Source organism: Maylandia zebra, linkage group LG12, assembly GCF_041146795.1.
Source record: "Maylandia zebra isolate NMK-2024a linkage group LG12, Mzebra_GT3a, whole genome shotgun sequence".
NCBI lineage: Eukaryota > Metazoa > Chordata > Actinopteri > Cichliformes > Cichlidae > Maylandia > Maylandia zebra.
This window is the reverse complement of record NC_135178.1, coordinates 35,116,548-35,136,035: the sequence shown is the minus strand read 5'-3', so window position 1 is coordinate 35,136,035 and position 19,488 is coordinate 35,116,548. Positions and strand designations below refer to the sequence as shown.

Below are 19,488 nucleotides of genomic sequence, written 5' to 3'. Positions count from 1 at the left end.
CATCCATTTTCTCCTCCTAGAAATCAGCTCAGGTAATGTTTAGAACATTAAACTTGCATGTAGGCACCAATGCAAGTTTTGTTTTGGAGCCTTTTTTCCAATAAAGACTGGACATCGGTAAGAGATGTTGTCATTAAACGTGTTTGCGGCGTACCCTGGACTCAAAATCAGCTTTCCCAACTATAAAAAGAAGAAAACCAAGATCAGAAATTCACTGAATTGGTATTTATTGGTAAAATAACAAAAACAAACTTTAAAAAGAATCATTGCCATTCTCCTAATTTATTTGCAGTATTGTAACAGTTTTTCCTGCTTTTTTTATTTTATTTATGTAATCGGTTCCATGTGTTCATCATATAATTTTCAAATTTTGTGTGATGGTAGATACCAATAACAATGCGAGCTGAGGAGAAACCATATCGAGTAATACATCATATATCATATCATATGAAAGGGCACGGAGAGAGCTGTGCAACAGGCTTTTTATTTTTTCAACATGACCCTTGCAACGTCACAACGATGCTACAACAGGCTGATGCCATGATACTGTAAGAAAAACAGGCTGACATCAGCATGTTGGAATAAAAACTTCATGAAACAATGTTTCAGTATATCCCTCGCCCTTCGGGGGGAGTTGCACTCTGGGTGCTCTTGTTTTATATTTGTGCTCATTTCTCCTTTTCCTGCATCATGTGTGGAGCAGACTGAGGTGAAATATTAACTGATGACAACGCGGTATGTTTGCCATCAGTGTAAGAAAAATCCCAAACAATTGTGGCATTTAACCAATGTCTCCTTACTGTTGACCTTATTACAGCGTCCCTCTGACTGAGCTCGTCATCCACATCATCTCACTCAACCAGTTTGCTGTGAAGTATAAAACCTGCACATGTACAGAGTAAAGCTGTTGGTGTAGCAAACTGTGGACCCTCCATGTCCATCCATAGTGAAAAGTTTTCAGCTTGTTCTTCCATTTCTGGTCCTTTTTTCTTGTTAAGGCAAATGAAATCTCTGTGGTTACAATACGCTGAACAAAGCTAAATATTCAGTCTATACAGCTTTACAGTCCTGTGGCGGTCTGTGTCTGACTTTTCACAGCTCTCTGGGCTCTCAGTTGTGTTGCTCCCCATTCGGCTGCAGGGCTCCACCCTGCTGCTGCTCCTCCAGGAGGGGACGGTAGTCTGGGTCCTCTGGCCGATCAAACATGGCCCGTCTGTTAGGAGAGAACAAAACGACGCTTGTGTTCATTTTCACCTCATACCGTACCGTGCAAAACTCTTGAGTCACCTCACATTTCTTCATATTTGGATTCCAAGGAGTCAGACTTTTTTTATTGTGCCTTATCTTAAAGTGCTGTTGTCTAGTCCTTGTACCTGACCATTTTAAGGTTTCTCTTTGGTTTGCTAAGTTACTTAACAATGACGTGCTGAATTGTTTAAGCATAAAAAAAGCACAAAACTTAAGGCACCAATGTTGTGTGTACATATAACCCACAACTTAGCAAAGAACCAATTGTAAATGTTATCTTTAGGCATTTTGTTACTAGCAGTCTGTTACAAAAACACATAATTTGTTCACATCTCTTTGACTGAAAATGTTGCAGTTTTGGAGGCATAAAACAGAGTTCACTAACAAGATGATTCCCAAAGAGCTGAAAACACATCTCAGCATGGTGTGCAGTATGTCCATAAAAAAAGAAAATCTGAGAACACTGAACAAGTGAACAGTACCTAAAAGTCATGTATTTAAGGAATTGGAAAAAATACAGCAAAGACCTGACACGGGACGTGAGAGATCTGATCCTTCAGTTGATCATTTACTGTTCACTGAAGCCTCATCGGAAAAGCAATTCTTAAGAATGGGAAACAGGAAGGAAAGTCTGAGGTATGCCGAACTACACAAGAACTGTGTGTGTGTGTGTGTGTGTGTGTGTGTGTGTGTGTGTGTGTGTGTGTGTGTGTGTGTGTGTGTGTGTGTGTGAGAGAGAGTGTACATCCATCTGTAAAACATGGTGGAGGCTCTGTCAGGGCTTGGGCTGCATTTCAGCCAGCGGTGTTGGGAATTTCGTCAATAGTTATGGAATTATGAATTCAGAAGTAGGATGTTGATCCACCATGCAATACCATCTGAAAATGCATGTGATTGGCAGCCTCATTTTTCAGTATGGCAATGAACCCAAACACACAGCCAGTGCAGTATAAGCATCCCTGGACATAAAAAACAAAAAAAAACAAACACATAATGGAGCACTGTCAGTCTTGGTTTGGCCTCCCGAGACCCCGAACCTCAACACTGAAGCAGTGTGGGATCATTTTGACAGAGAACAACAGAAGGGAGAGATTTGGATGTCCTTCAACAAGCCTGGGAAACTATTCCTGAAGACTACTGAAAGAAATTAAGAGAGAGCTGCCCCACAGAGTTCAGACTGTCATAGAATAAATGTGGTCATTCCAAATACTGCCTTTCAAGCTTGTTATAATTGTACAAACACTTTTGGCTTATATGCTGTATTTCCATGTATATTTGCACGTTTCAATAAATTGCTGCACCAGTTTCCCATTTTCCTAGCAAAATATAAAAGGTGTATAGGTGGTATAACCAGTATTGAGACCGAGTTTTCAGACTGTGCCTCGACTGGTCATCTCTCTAAGAAAAGAGTTTCCACATGTTGGACTTCAGCTGAATAAACACTGGTTCTTACAGAAGTTCTGGAGTCATCAGCAGCTTCCTTCCTCCCGGCTGGTTTGGAAACACATCTTCAAGGAAATAGTACATGTGACCGACACTGATACCTGAGGAGAGAATAAAGTCAGACACCCGAATTTCAAATAAACTATTGGATCGGATAAGGGGAAGAATTAGTTAGTCGGTTGAGTCAGCCGGTCTTTTCCTAAAAAGCGCCTTTTGCCAACCATTCATGTTAACTGGTGTTAAATGAATGAGCAGAATTCGAGTCGTCTCATACCAAGCAGGTCGACCACGATGGAGTTCCCGAGCAGCAATGAAAATCCCATGAGCACCCAGGGAAGAAACGGGGCCTGAAAGTTCAGGAGGCCGAAGAAGTTCATACGTATGAGCGGATGTCTTCTACTCCACACATACACCAGCATGATGATAAAGGCCTGACCCAGGAAGAAGATGTTGGCGAACAGACCGAACAGCTGCGGGACTTCAGGTTAAATAAAAACATTCACCTATTCATCAAGAGTCAAAGTTTAAGAGGACAAACTAACCTGAACAGTTGGAGCTTTAGTTTAAGAGAGAAAGCTATTTATTTGAAGAAACAGGGTTTTATACATCTGTTAGTCAGACAGAACTGGAATATAACCCCACAGTAGCTGATTAAGCTAAACAAAAAGAAGAAACAAGTTTTTCCATCTCATCTCTGCAGGTAGAGACAATGTTATTGTTTAATGAATGCTAAACCCTCCACAATAAAAGCCAAACTATGACATTCCCGTCATTCCAGCAAACCATGTTACATGTTTATAGCAGAATTAATCCTGCAGTTCAAACTCCCCATGAAACACAGCATGACTGCATAAACCTGCACAATAACTGTTTAACAACCACCCAGAGACACGTCTGTGGTAAACCCACTCACAACAGCATCATTAACCTGGAATCTGAGCAAACTGCTGCGCATCATCAAAAAGAGGTGCACTCTGTACAGCGACTGACTTTACACACTTGGAGCCTGCAGACGTCTGCGGAAGTCTCTGACTGACATTTCTGATCAAAGTGGAAATAAGTCTTAAATTATCTGTGGAAAATCTGGGAACAGGATTTCACAACTAGTTTGGATGCCGCCAATCCAGGCAAATTACACAAGTCGACATACAGTGGGACTTTCAGTGACAGAGAAGAGAGCTTGTGTTAAAGTCAAAGGATCTTATTCCAGATTTTCTTCATCTTATGCCATCCCATAGCTGTGGTTGTTTACCCATCACTCATCCTTCGCCTAAACACGTTAAAGGATACAGTGATCACGATCCCTCCAAACAGGAACATGAAAACAAAGTCCGCCGTCCTGCCCCGAAAACAGCCTTCCTCCAGCATCCGACAGTATCGATAGCTTACTTTCAGTTAAGGTCTGCTCAGCTCTGCTGCAGATTTCACCATAATGTGAGCTTCAATTCGGTAAACTTTCATATTAAGATACAGAAAAAGATACAGAAAGATGATGTTGAACACGAAACTAAATCCGAGAGAGCCGAAGAACAGGAAGCTGGTTATCAGGCGCCATATCTGAGAAAGAGAGGGAAGAGGAGTGTAACAGTGATGATATAACACATAATTAACTCAAAGTTTCAGTTAAATAGTTGGTAAATGGTACCTGGTATCTCCTGATGATGAGCTCTGGGTTAAAGTAGAGCTGAAATGGGCTGATGAACTCAAGTTGCTAAAAAGTAAAATACAGCCTAAAATTAATTAATTCTGGGTAGCTTGTATGATTATTCGCTATAACTAACTGGAAGTTCACTTAAAAAGTCCTTGATGTCATTACCCTCTGCAAAACCTTCACCACCACCAGGGGGCAGCATTTTACCAGCAGGTGTGTTGAAATGTTTTTAGATGTTTGCTGCTCTTCTTTTACCTTTTGATAATTGTTCTATACCTGGTCTTTCAGCTGCTCCTTTTAGGGGTTGCCCCAACCAATCATCTTCCTCCATCCTATCCTAGCCGTAGCATCTGCTTCTGTCACGCTTGCCCTCACATGTCCCACTTCACGAAACCCATGGATCATTCATTACTGTAGTGCCCCCGTTTTCCTGGCAGCTCCATCTTCATCTTCATATCCACTCTCCCTGCTCTGCACATGTCCAGCTTTGCCACCTGTCTTTTGGTCAGTGCCACTGTCTCCAAACCATATATCGTATCAAATCAGGTCTCACTATCATCTTGTAAACCTTCCCTTTCACTCTTGCTGCAATCCTTCTTTCACAAATCACCCCTCACACTTGTTTTCACCCACTCCACCCTGTCTCCACTCTCTTCTTAACCTCTTTTGTGCACCATCCGTTGACCCCAGGTATTTAAACTCATCTACCTTCGCTACCTCTACTCCTTGCAGCTTCACTGTTACACCTGTCTTCCTCTCATCCACACACATGTATTCTGTCTTGCTTCTGATGACCTAGTGTATTGTCTTACTTATTTTTTCATTGATTGTACCTGAGCTGAGGTAACGCAAAAAATTTCCCCATCGTGGGATCAATAAAGTCTTATCTTATCTTCTCAACACTGCTCCATAAAAAACGCTTGACGCAAACATTACATCTGTAATGCTCTTTGTTAGCCTGTAGCCATACTACTACTCGCTGATTGTCACCGCTCTCCTTAGCCTAGCTTCTCTCTCCTTCCCATATCAGTAACAGTAAACTTCTTCTACATTTCTGGTCAAAAAGTCCACTTCCTTTTCCCCTAGACACCCTCTCTTTACCTGCACAGGTATGTCATCTGGACCAAATGAAAGCAATAAAACTGTCATTTGAAAAGAAGTGCCACGCAGGTGTTTGGTGTATCCTCTAGACAGAAGATCCTCTCACTTACTCCTTACTAATCCTCTACTTAGTTCATTCATCAGCTCCCCAGAGTGCCCCCTCCATCTTCTCATCACACTCCTTTCTTCACTCACATCCTAACCTGCTGCACATCCTTTCCAGCTCGATCTCTCTGCCTGGCCAATCAGTACAAGTCCTTCTCTCCTTCCTTAGTATCCAGTGTCACACACACATCACTGTAACTAATTTTTTCCTTTGAATATTTTCCCCTTTCCTCTGTCTAGAGGAAACACCAAACGCCTGCATGGAACCTCTTTTCAAATGACAGTTTTATTGCTTTCACTTTGAAATTATTTACCAAGTTCAGTGGTAACACATCAACTGATACTACAGGTACTTTCTATTACACGTGACTTGCTGTCACTTCATATCATATTAAATAATAAAGTACTTCAGATATAACCACGATCTCACTGACACTTTCTACATGAGGAGGCTACAACTAGATTCAACACTTGTGTGCTAAAGGGTGCCTAACTTTACCACTCAAGTGTTTCCATAACTTTTACTTGAAGTGCAGCAAGTGCTTAGATCTCCTGACTAAGACTCACAATCTCACAGTTAAAATGTTGTAAGAGTCCAAGAATAACAAAAGGCAACATCTCTAATTTGCACAGTTTGAGGACAAAACAGGTTTTCCCCTCTGATCGGCAGATTGTAAATTGAAGGATTTGTTTCTTACCACAGCAGCAGTGGTGAGGACACAGGCGGTCGTGTACGCTCGGGTCACCACAGGGATCTGAAAATACTCCTGAGTGAAACTGTGAGCCATCCCTGCTGCTGCTGCTGCTGCTCCTGCTTCACTGTCAGCCATGATTTACTCCCCGAGTGAACAGCACAGGCCACGCCCCCTCCCACCACCTGACAATCGCATCCACTCATCAGCTCTGGTCTTTAACTTTAAATAACTTTATATAAAAGCATACATGACCATCAGGGAAAGCTCAAGTGAACAATTTAATGCCATTCTGTGTTGTGCAACAAACTTGCACTGGACACAGAGGTCTGCAATCCACATCATGCTTTATTCCTGGCAAACACACAGTATTAGAGTTTGGCTTCCCTACCCTGCCAGCATAATTTCTAATGTTTGTTGTACTTTTGGTCGGTCTTTCCCAGATGGAGTTTCACTGGAGTGATGTAAGATCCCTGACTTGCAGAGAAGGCTGCTTCAAACAAACTCCAGCAATATTATTTAAAATCCTTGTGAGGAGTTTTTAAGGCTTGCATAAGCACAAAAATGTCAGGCTGAGTTACGGGTTAAAACTGTAATTACTTTTACAGAAATATATCTTATAGAATGTGAGTTTCTGTTTTAAAGTGTCTGAATCAGTTTCTGAGCTTGAATCTCCCCAGAGCCAGACGGATAAAAAGGTTATGAATTTATTTCAGTAACTTAGAAAAAACAGAAAACAATACGCAGGTCATACATTTCAATGAACAGGGTAAAGGCTACAAAAGATTAAAAACAATATTAAAGACATGTATATACAGGAACATTTTCCTAAGCTGTTTGTGTATAAATATGTTTGAAAGCAGAGTTCACGGGTTGCAGAAATGATTCAAACAACAATGAGAGCTGTTAAAACTCGCCAGTGTCCTGCACTGAGCCTTCAAGCGCTGCATCAGGAGGCAGCAAAGGAAATGATGGCGCAATGGTTCTCAACCTGGGGGGCGCTGACCTACAGAGGAGTCGCAACCAGAGTTTTTCATGTCCTTAAATTGCTTTTACTTTCCGGCATTGATGGAAAGAATTTTCTTTACAGTTTTATGTTAAATATTGTAAATTTTGACCTCAGGCTGATCCTCGAACACTTTTGTTTATTTAATATTTCAGACTGTACCAACATAGTATTTGAAAATGACTCTGGTGCAGACGAAACCAAATGTAACTTTCTTATTGCTGCAACAAAATTTTCAGCTCAAATTTAGTTTTAAATCCTATTTTTTTTAAAAATGTTTTATTTACCAGGTTGATCTCCACAGCCGCTGCTATTCCCAAACCTCTTACTAATGAAACAGAAAAGAGCACCATGTGACAGATGGTGACGCAATGACTTCAAAGATGGCACAAAGAGTGACCACGGTCTCTGAGGTGGTTGACAGTGTTGCACTCTAGATGGCGCCCTGAAGCTTTTCCTGCAACAGGTGCCTGCACGCTGAGAAAGTGAGAACTTTACACCATCATGCTGGAAGAGTGACATCAAAACGTGATGTACAGCAATGGCATTCGCTTTTCTTCTGCCTTTTTAAAGACCCTGCACTGTATAAAACATAAAATATTTACTAATGCCAGGAAGAAAAGTATCTGAAAAACTCTTGTTCAAATATAAAAAGTAAAGGCAAAACCTCCTCGTCTCAAACAGCAGGGGAGCGGACACTGATGAAACGTTGCTGGTGTTACATGTTCTGACCCAGAGGAGAGGCTGGGTTTCTTATATTTATTCAGTGACTCACACCTGAGTTAGCTTAAGACCTCTGAGCAAACTTTAAAGAAGAACATACACGTTATTTATGGCAACTATTACTGGCTGAAAGTGACCAACTAACTGTCACATCATGGCTACCTTTGGTTGTGGCTAGCTTCACCTCTAGCAAGGCTGACATGAAAAAAGCTGTAGGAGGTGTATCGGTATGTGGATTCTATCTGTCAAAGCAACTCGAGTGGTTACAGTGTTAATTTTTGATTCTTCATTCTTTGGCTTTTTGTTTCATTCACTTTTGTGTATCTAATTTTATCAAAACTTTCTATTGGTGTAAGGAAAAGAATTGAAATAGGAGCTTGAAACATTAGAAACTTCGAATGCTATAATCTTGGAAGTTTCTGGTTTTCGTACGGATAAAAATTTAAATTAGATAAAGTGCAAAGGAAACGTGGCATAAATCATCATGACTCAGGTGTCTGAAAACATCAGTTCTGAAAGGACTCACTGAATAATGCATGAATAATATTATGGTAATGCTATCTGCACTATATTTTTGGTATCTAACAGCAATGAATGTTTGGCACAAATGTTCTTTGGTCCAGCAGTGATGGTGAATCTGGCCAGATGTTGCCCAAACCAAATCTGTGTCCTATCTGAGACACATCTGGCCCACACTACATTTGCCATAACTGCCAAATGTCTCTCACATCTGGGTGTGTTTTGATCGTAGGCTGTATATAAGAGATGCACATAAAGCTACATCAAATATAATTTTAACCTAATGAGTTCATGGCCTCGTTTGCCAAATTAAAGCCATACAGAATACAACACGGGGTATAAATGATACCTTTCCCTGCAGTCATAAAGGACGATCAATGTTCACGCTTGTGAGATTGTGTAACATTGCGTTCTTTTGAGAAATGCTCAGCTCGAGGCTTCAGAATGGGACTATCTGGTGGGCTGTCCATCTTTTTATAGATTTGGTGATTTTGAATTATGGTTAATGGGACTCAGGTTGGCAGGAAAATCAACTACATGTGCAATCATGTCTGTAAGAAAGGGAAGCATAGCTGAAATTGTTGCTCGCTGACATTCCTGCTGAGTGGCTCCTGGGTTTCATCGTTCAAACAAAACTCTGATCGCCACCTACAGCAGCTCATGTACAAAGTTTGATGCCGCTCTTCAGACCCTCATAGGGTTAGCAGAAGTCCGTCCATGATGAAAACACACAACTGCTGGAATGGAAAACACAGACTAAGGAGGACAGTCTGCGGACCAAAATCTCACTTTTCGGCTCAGAGAAAGGAGGTGAGAAGTGTGCAGTTCACAGCACACATCGTTAGACAAGGGCCCAGAACTCAGCCTTACTGTGACAAAAATGTGCAAAATAAATATGAGTATAGCTGCACAGGAAGTGCCAAGTCTGAGGGAATACAACTTGGTTTTCCTGAGAAGAAGGTGTACTTGATCTGTGTATCAATAAATGAAAGATAAACAGATTCAAAGGAGACGCTTTCGTCTCCTTTGAATCTTTCTCCAAAGATAAAAATGTCTTTGCTCCAAAAAAACCAAACAGACAAAAAAAGAGACTACTCCATTGCAAAAAAACAAAAAGATCCTCAGATTCAGAATCGCCCGTTTCTGCAGCCGAAGAAATCCACGCCGACGTAGCGAGGGTAGCCCTCCAAAGAGTTCATGTTAACAGGGTCAAATTTCCAGTACTGCCGTCCTCGGATGAAGTGAGCGTAGCCTGAAACACAGAGAGCACAAACAAAACATTTTTTATCAGCGCCACTGCGAATGTACCCGCGTTGGCCCAACAGCTGCTCGCTCTTGGCCAGATGTCAGATAAGCAAGTGAAAACCTGAAGCAGCAGAACAAGCAAAACAAGCAGCGTGCAGAGCAAAACATCCACAGGAACACATGCAGCAGCTTTTATGATAACTGGGTCATTCATAAATGACACGTTGAAGATAAAATTATCCTTGTTGTGTTGTGTGTACAGTTACACTTACAGCCTCTCTTACTCTCTCCATGCATTTGTGTTTTTAGTTTGATTTGCTTGAAATCAAAAGGAATCGTTATAAACTGATAGCGCTCGTGTAAAACATGAAACCCGACTGCGGCGTGATTCTGAATCAGATTATCTTAATGCTGAAAATCATTGTTTGTTGCAAAGCTGAAAAGCTGTTAAAACCACTGCTGAGTTATTTTTAAAACTTACAAAGCTTGTAAAGTATTTTAAACTGTTTATTATCATATTTATAGCATGGTAACGTTCCTGCGTCTTAATTCAACAATCACATGTAGCGCTCCAAATGTCATTTTATTTCAGAGACACGCGCACGTACCGTAGATGTCTCGGAAAGCGGCGTCCACGACGCTGGGGATGCCGATCCAGTCCTGCATGCTGCGCGGGGCAGACTCGACTCGGTTGTCCTGGGGGCTGAACCTCCAGTAGCTGCCTGACTTGAAGAAGTAGGTGTTGTAGTTGGGGTCCTGGCCCCAGCGCAGTGCTGCCTGGATCCCAGACTCGTACAGGCCCAAATTCCTGATGGACTCCGGCCCCCTGATCCGCCTCTCAGCATCAAACACCCAGTAGTTTGCACCTGCACAGACGGTGGGCTCCAATTAATATTATTTTTATATAATAAGATGACTTGTAATTAATGTACGTTCATTTTTTTGGTATAATGTATTTTCTAGCTACAAAAACGAATCGGTTAAGTATGACGTGAATTCTGAACGCTGTATGCTGAGCCATGTGTCAAGTTGACTAAGACGCTTCGCCATCTTGTGGTCCAGTGTGGTATTACATGAGAGTACTGCCTGGCCTTATTTCAACCTCATTTGAGATTTCTTAAACGCATCTTGATGGTGACTTCAGACCTGTTGTTTCTTCCACTGATAGGTTAAGTTAACTTTAGTAGACATTAAATGTTTTTAAAAAAAGGATGTCAGAAGACTTTTTGACTGGCCCGTCCATAAAGCAGACGCTGATCAAGCAGCTGACGTTTGTCAAGATAAGAGCAACAGTTATTTTATTTAGCTATACGTAGCTATACGTATAATTACGTATAATTATAAAAACAGCTTTTACAGTGTTTCTGGGAGTCTATGGTGGTTTGGTACACTCGACTGCAGCAACATCACAGACCCATGTTAATTAACATTTTTACATCTATTTAAACATGCCCATACATGGGCAGAATGCTTTACTTCTGTGTTTCTGTACAATTATCGCTCCCCTGAACTGCGCTTACATAAAACCATAAACCACTTAAGAGCAGCTCAAATGTCTTTACTGCTCACCTTGAAAGAACCAAATATTCCCTGACTTGTCTTCAAAGGCGGCATCGATGTTGTTGGGAATCCCCCGCCAGTGACGGGACGCCAGTGCCGGGTAACCGCTTTCCAGATGCCCGTCCCTGATCCTCCAAACGTAGCCCGACTTAAAGAAGAACAGCTCTCCTCGGATCATAGATACGGCATCAAACTCTGTCCTGCAGGCATCGGGCTGGAAAAAAGACAGATCGAATGTTCATTTCCACATGCAATCATCTGCTTACATGTAAGGTTTGAGAGATTTATGCTGCACGTAATGAAGTGTTAAAGAGCCGTTTTATTGTCTGAAAAGACAAGTAAAGTGGGTCTTTGTGCTTCGTAAGGCTGAAGACTACTTTTATTCCCACAAACGATCACAGGGAATTTCAGGGATTTTCAGTATAAGTGAAAATCCTCTCAGTTACAAATTTTACACAAAGAAGTGATGTGAAGTGGAAACAATTCCCGGTCTTCGCCTGAGAGAAACTCTCACGAGACTAAAAGATTACTTTTGTGTTTGACCCCCATTTATCTTGTATGGTTGATGAAAGAAAACACTCATGTCTAATGTGGTATAGTTTCAAAGACACGCACTGTCAGACTGGCATGCAGCCTTGAAATATATTTTGCAACATAAGCGTCTCCTGACCGCACAAATCGATGCCATTCACAGGATGAGGCTTGTTGAAAAATCCCATAAAACTCAACCGAGCTCCATTGTTTTCCCAAAACAAGCCATATGTCCCATTAAAAACACACATGTAGGTTATCCGCTGGAACTCCCTAATGCAGACTGAGCCCCTAAATATACAGTATGTCTAAAAATAAAAAAGCACAACAATGTGATTGGTTAGTGGTTGATTAGGTGGTCGTGGAACAACAGTAATTATACTGTTGTTGGAGCAATACCAACACAAAGAAATCAGGTATGCTCTTTAAATAGTCAAGAGGTGCCACTGTGTATATACCCCAAATAGTTCATTGGTTGATACACTGATTATTTTGTCCATATAGTGATAATTTATCAGACATCTACAGCTTAGCAAGCTAATACATTTTATTAAGAAGCTAATTAATCAGTGGCAATATGCAAAAGTTTTAACAAAGCATGCATGAACATAAGTCTCAGTTATACACTGTCATGATGTGACGATCGTTTGCTGTTTTGTTTTGTTGTTTGGCAGCTTTCCATCCTTTGTAACTTGATCAGACTCACCTGTGTTCTATTAGTCACTTTCTACTTTATTTTGAAATCTCTATTTGTCTTAAACTATACCTTTGTTCTTCTTGGGCCACACCTGTGTACAATTAGCCAATTGCCCTCCTCAGTATATGAACCTATCTTTCCCTCCCAACTGGCCAAATCATTTCATCGTCTTTGCAGTGCTGCTTGCGTCTGTTCATTCTTCCTCCCATTCATAGTCGTTTTCTTGTGTGTGACCTCTGGATTGTTTCATGCTTTTTGCCTGTAGCTCATTAGCGCTTGCCATGCTGTCAGATTCGACTGGAAACACTGACTCTGAGTTTTAAAACAACAAAAAACACCTTTGACTTTAGTGAAGAGGTGAAGACTGAGAATAGGACAGTTGACTGAAGCTCCTCAACCTGTGTTTAACAGTAAAACTGTGACTCTGCGTCAAAACCGACCTGGCCCAGTGTTGGGTCCTGACCGGGCCTCCCTCAGCGTAACGAATAATTCAATATGACTCAATTCATTCGTTTTATCCATATAGCACCAAATTACAGCAGCAGTCACCTCAGGGCGCTTTAAAGTCTCTCCTGACACAGAGAAGGTTAAACTCCCTTTAATCACCAATCAGTAACTGATTGATATTTACTGTGCCACATGCATAAATGTGCGTGACTCTCTCACTTTTGGATTCATACGCTATGAAAGTGCAGGCATTTAATAAACAGCTGGAAACAACACGTCAGCTCCAGCTTAAGTCTTATCAAAGCAGGATCAGCTGCGTTTACTGAGGAATCTGATTAATAAGCTCTTACAGTCAGATTGTCAGACATGTAAACCTTGTTTGTTTTTTTGCATTCTCCTATGTTTAAGCTCCGGAAATGCCTTTTTAAGGCCAATCCTTATAAGGTGTAAGGTTTGTTTGGGCAGTGTGAGCATGAATGCAAAAGTGTGTTTCATAAACCAGAAACGTGACTATCAGCAACCCTGATGATCTTGAAAACAATAATATGTTTAGGCTATCATGATCCTGTTTAGGTAAACTTTAACTTGTTTAGGCTAACGTTGTCCTGTTTAGAAAAACCATTATCTTGTTATGGTTCTTGTTTTGGAAACTATTCAACTGTTTATTAAATTGAATGACAACTAATTTGAGTCGTACAGCAGAAATATAGTAGAGTCAAGATATAGTATATTCAGATATAACATATGCAAATAATGAAATCCTAACAAAAGTTTTATCCTCTGGGTACCACGAATGCCTGCATAAAGCTTCAGGGTAAAGGTTTAAATCTACACCTCTTGTGTAGATTTAGGCCATTTTCATGACTCTGTGATTGTTGCATCGGTTTCACTTACTCCAGTAGGGAAGATCTCGTTGCTCTCAGTAGTAGTAGTAGTGGTGGTGGTGCTGGTGGTGGTGGTAGCGGTAGTTGTGGTAGTGGTTGTGGTGGCGGTTGTGGTTTGGGGTTCGGGGGCTCGAACTCTCCGAGATCCGTACAGGTGTTGGATGCCCCACTTGTCGTCATTGCTTATTCTGGGTGGAAAGTCGGCGAAGAAGTAGTGTGGGGACATGATGGCTCCCTTCGTACGGGTGTGCTGCAGGCCCAGGACGTGCCCGAACTCATGGGCGGCAACCTGGAGAAGGTCCATGCCTGCAGGGTGGAAGGATGGAGGGGCACACCTGGTTCAAACAAAGTCTGAAGATAGTTTTGTTTGTTTTGACCTGCTTGCACGGTGGGGATTTTGCTACCTAAGCCCATCCAGTGCCAACGCTCCTGAACGAGTCATAAAAAGTACCTCTCCCTGCTGACTCATATCTACTCTCAGCCACACATTTCACCGACACACAGACGTTATCAGTGCTGCAGCAGTGCACGGTAATAAGGAATTCGATTTGAATCTGCACGCCTGCACGAGTTTCTTTTGGGTACTCTGGACGATTCAGCGACATACTTCTTACTGGCAATATTAAATTAGCTGCAAGGTGTGACAAGCACTCTATGAATGCATGACCTCAAGAAAACATGATTGAAAAAGTGACGTTGTCTCCCCAGCCAAAGCTGGTCACAACAAGACAACAAAAACATCTGTGAGTCTAAAACAATACACAGATGTTGTTGATCATGTTTCCAGTACAAACACATTTATGTCATTTACGTGGCTGTTTTACTGCCTCATTTGTGGTACAGTGAACTTATTTTCTGGACTGTCACAAACATTGGGTTTAAGAAACTGACAGCAACATGGACTATTTTTGTCAGTTTCGTACTTTTCTCATATAAAAGTATGCCTTGCTTTGTTTTGGTCTTAGCGATAACACTATTATCTAAAAAAACTGCAGCATGAAAGTTTAGATATACGTCAGTTCAGCCCATATATTAAAGTAATGTACCTGACAACTATGGAAGCTCCTGGAAACTACTTTATAATTTGATTAAACAAGTAAAAAAATGTCCATCAGTCCAAAAGTCATCCATCCATCCATCCATCCATCCACCCATCCATCCTCAGCTGCTTATCTTATCTTAGTGTCACAGGGAACTTCCCTCCCCTGGGCATGTCATCCAGCTCTTCTGAAAGGAGGCTACACGCTACCTCATGCAGCACGTAGCAGATGCCCTCATTTGCTCATTCCTGCTGCTATCTGCAAACTCATTCCCTCTGTCACAACCCAAAGTGAGGCCAGGAACTTAAATCAACCATAAAGTTACAATTCTACTTTCATGTTCATCTGTCTTTACCGTTAGACCATCTGCATCATTGTAAATGTTGCACAACCCTCTCCATTGATCTCTTCCACTCTTTCTTGCCCTCTTGGGACACTTCTTCCAAAGATCTCTACCCAGAGTACATACCCCATCCTTTTCATGCTGAGAACCACACGGCTTCACACTTTAACCAAATTCCCAATCAAGGTTCTTAACACCTGACTTCAAGCTGCCCAACAGAACCACATCATCTGGATAAAGCAAAGTCAAAATCCTCTAACCACTGACCCCCTCTGTCCCTTTGCTGTGCCCAATAATTCTGTCAGTAAAAATTATGAACTAAATCATCAGTATGAATTATTGCTAGCAATGAAAACCAAGCTCCTGTTATGGTATACGGGGATCAAAAAACCCATAACAATAGGTTGGATATTACTGAGAGCCACAGATGAATGCCTTCTGCAACTCCACAAAACATGGCAGCTATTTACTGAAACAAATGTTCTGCTGGGAAACAAGTGACAGCGACAGCAGCAGACAATGGAGATATTCAGACAGTAATCACAACTGTAATTCTATTCATTTCACAGTTTTTATGCACAGCTTCCAGCAATAAAAAATAAACTCAGCCATACACTCACCCATGTGGTTTCCGAGTGTCCATGACTCATCAGCGTCAAAATGAATTTCACCTTGTCGGTGTGTTTTAGGGAAGAAAGCGTGAGCAAGAATGCCACCCCGGCCATCAAAGGGAAGGTTGTCTCCATGCCATAAACTGCAGGTTTTTATAAAACAAACACTCCGATGAGCAATAAAGGCACTGAGCAGAAACCTTTTAACAGCTTTACAGACAAAAGATTCTAAACATTCATCTGTCAGCTTCAGCTTTAAGGGAGGATTCAACACTAGCAGAAAGAATAAGCACATTTGGATAAATTAACAATGTACTGCTCGTCTCTTCTTTTGCTTGTTGTCCCTCAGTGTTGTGTGTCCCCCCCACTCCTAGATCCCTGTAGTTCCCTATATCCTTTAATGTGTGCATTCTAGTGGTGCAACGGATCATTATTGATCCGTGATCTGAACAGTTCCCACTCCACGGTTCGGCACGCACGTGATCCGAAGATTCGAAAAATAAAATAAAAATGTGTGTATGGTGCGCGTGGTCAGTCTGTCAAGCGATAGTTATGGCCAGCGCTAGCGGTCCAAGTGGAGGAGCAGAGGAGTTTGCGGCATTTAAGCAGCCCTTTGCTGCCCAATCCGACCGGGCTAAAGCTATTAAAAAAGGTGTTTATGGCTGCAGACATGAGGCCATATTCCGTTGTGCAAAACAAGGGGTTTAAAGATATGATGAACGTGCTTGAGCCACGCTATGACATCCTGTTGCGTGTCCACTTTGGTAACAAGATCGTTCCAAGCATGTATGAGCAGGAAAAGTCTAAAGTTATGGCTGAACTGCCCCAGGCATCACTAACAGGGATCACTAAACGATTTGCTGATTATATATATTTGAGGAAAATGAACCGTATGTTTTGGTCTTTGTAGTCATAAATGAACAACAATGGGACATCTTGGATTAATGTGTGACCTCACTCTCCATCACTACTAACGCAAGAAAAAATAAGAGAATATATTTGGGAAGAAAGGTAATCAACCCTCCAGATGTGCTCATAGACCTGAATAATCGAGCACCTGGTGGCCGTAAAGGTTACTGGGGCATTTAATGCTGGTTTTTCCTTTATCTTATCATTCATCTGTAGTTGGTTCTATAAGAGTGGATAAAAGCAATTCAAAAGCAAAAACACAACCTGATTCAAAAGAGGAAAAACATAAAAATCGCTCCACTGATAACCAATCAAAGCTTCACAAAAGAATTTACGTAATTCCAAGGATGACACAGATCCCCACAAAAGTCCAGTTTTATATCTCTGGTATAATCTCCTCGTCTTTTCTTGCTCTGTAATCTCGTGTTTTCATCTTTGTGATTCTGGAAATCCCTCTGTAGCAAAGATCTTTGTCTTTAGTTCAAAATGATCTATGCTGGATCTAACTCACAACTACAACTACAACTCTAAAAATGTAAATGTAATCTCATTTTATTCACAATAGAACTCAGAAAATGTTTAAAGTGAGACAGCATTATCTTATTTTGATTTTGATGGCACCAACGTGTCTCGAAAAGTTGGGACGGCGGCAATAAAAGGTGGCAAAAGTAAGTGCTAAAGCAAGAAAAATGGAGGAACAGTTTACAACTAATTAGGTTAACTGGCAACATTATCGGTCAATATTAGGTATTTACCGATATGTTGAGAAATTGTTTTCATTCATCAACCAATAAATGATAGCACGAGAACATAATTCATGAAATAAACATCTTGTATTAACCTGAACTAGTGTAGAGTGTTTACTGCAATTACAAAGCAAAGGTTTTATCATGGACTTCTATACTATCTTTTTGCATACAGAGGTGACCTGCTGGACTTTACAAAGAAAGCAGATATAAGTCAGTTCTGCAAAGGACTGGCAGGTGGGGGTATAGCTCAGTGGTAGAGCATTTGACTGCAGATCAAGAGGTCTCCGGTTCAAGTCCGGGTGCCCCCTGACTTTGAAGCTAGCACATGTTGGATGCTGTTCCTGTACAATGATTAGTTGGGTCTTTGTGCATTTTGGGGCAGCAAGAAAAAAAACTCTTCTTTACCAAATTACACATTTTCAATTCCTCTGCTTCTCTTTTTTTTTGCTTTACTCCCTCCCACCAGAGATGCAAGTGGAGGAGGCGAGGAAAAAACACAAGGAGCGGGAATCAAGGCAACAGATATTAAAGAAAAAGGAGACAATGTGTCCTTTGAGTGCCATTTTAAAGCAATGCCTATTAACCATGATTTGTGGCATAACCGCATCATAAACTGTATTATTCTAGCTCAAATGCAGCTGTATTTCTCAGGTGTAACGATGCTCACGTTTTATATTTAGGCCTAATTAACTATAATTCACAACATGGTGTAATTTGACATTTGCTCCTGATCTTTTTAATATTTTTTTCAGCAATTCTTCCCACCTTCTGAAGTCGATGCGAATGTCAGCGTGTCCGTTACGGACCTCGGTAAAGGTGAGCGGAGTGACGTCACTCCAGATCTTTGCTGCATCCCGAAAGACACCTCGAACCCTTTCCTCTCCAAACTGCCAAGGAAATCCATCAATCCTGCAGGAAATGAATAGAGGTGTTACATACACACATATGCACACACATGTGCACACACATACGCACACACAGGATGTACAGTAGCAAAGTGAGACCACCAGCCTTGCATCCCCCTTTTAATCAGATATCTTCAGTTGTCTCTTTAGTGGGGAGGTGTTCTTCTACCCTCAGGCTTGCTAACAAAACACTGCGGTAAAATCTCCTCCCTTTCCTTTTAGATAAAACCACCCAGTGTGATAACCCACAAAATAAAACCAAAAATCCACAAAATATCACGCTTTACCAAGAAGACTGAAACGCTTCATAAATCATATGGACCAACACTGGCTTTGCATCAAATCTCAATGTTGCTTCTGCGGTAAATGAGATTACTGTGACATATTATGGAAATGCACAGCTGTCTGGGGTTGGTATGAAGCAACAGCCTCTGGCAAGCAAAGCTTTGGACGTCTTCTGAATGCAGCAACATTTCCAACCACACCGACCAGAAAAACTGTAGCATCACCTCCAACTACACACAGTAACTACTGACACGAAACTGACCACTGAAACTAAAGAAACTGCAGCAATTAAACCAACTAGCAAACTACAGAAACGTCTGTCAATAACCTACCCACTGTGATTACACAACTATACACAGTAATTACTCTGACTAACCCAGTCACTGAAACTTTCTTTCGGATGCGTTCTTATATCCCGAGAGGTCACTATAGCAATGTTTGTCCTGGCACAGATTTTACACCGGATGCTCCTCCTGACGCAACCCTCGCAATTATCCATGGGACCGGCCCTGGGAGCTCACTGAGTACCCCATGAGGCTGGTGCTGTGTCTCCTCCCAGGGAGGAGCCAGGAAGCGTTAATGTGTAAGGCAAATGTGCTAACCACTGTACCACTGCAACTACAGCAATTAAACCAACTAGTAAACTACCAGGAAACATCTGCCACTAAACTGCTCATTGCAGCTACAGAAATATCTGCACCTAAATATAGCAACGTCATCACCTTCAACTAAATACATGAACCCTCTTCATGCAAACAGAGCAACATCTGCAACTAAAATACCTGCTGTGACTA

General features: G+C 41.4%; 1 protein-coding gene and 1 non-coding gene across 2 annotated transcripts in view; one reads left to right on the top strand and one right to left on the bottom strand.

Moving 5' to 3' along the window:
- Positions 1-465: 465 nt before the first annotated feature.
- The window catches only part of LOC101481175 (stromelysin-3), a 40,972-nt gene continuing 21,949 nt past the window's right edge, over positions 466-19,488 (bottom strand). Inside the window, 16 exon segments of the mRNA XM_076891184.1 lie at positions 466-1,213; positions 2,702-2,792; positions 2,966-3,161; positions 3,982-4,075; positions 4,175-4,248; positions 4,337-4,402; positions 6,247-6,359; positions 9,426-9,547; positions 9,626-9,740; positions 10,342-10,599; positions 11,303-11,507; positions 13,863-13,901; positions 13,904-13,959; positions 13,997-14,158; positions 15,856-15,989; positions 18,270-18,413. Coding sequence (XP_076747299.1) covers positions 1,111-1,213; positions 2,702-2,792; positions 2,966-3,161; positions 3,982-4,075; positions 4,175-4,248; positions 4,337-4,402; positions 6,247-6,359; positions 9,426-9,547; positions 9,626-9,740; positions 10,342-10,599; positions 11,303-11,507; positions 13,863-13,901; positions 13,904-13,959; positions 13,997-14,158; positions 15,856-15,989; positions 18,270-18,413 — 1,972 coding nt within the window. The 3' untranslated portion in view covers positions 466-1,110.
- On the top strand, positions 17,741-17,812 carry trnac-gca (transfer RNA cysteine (anticodon GCA)). Its single transcript has one exon. It is a non-coding gene; the product is annotated as a tRNA-Cys (tRNA).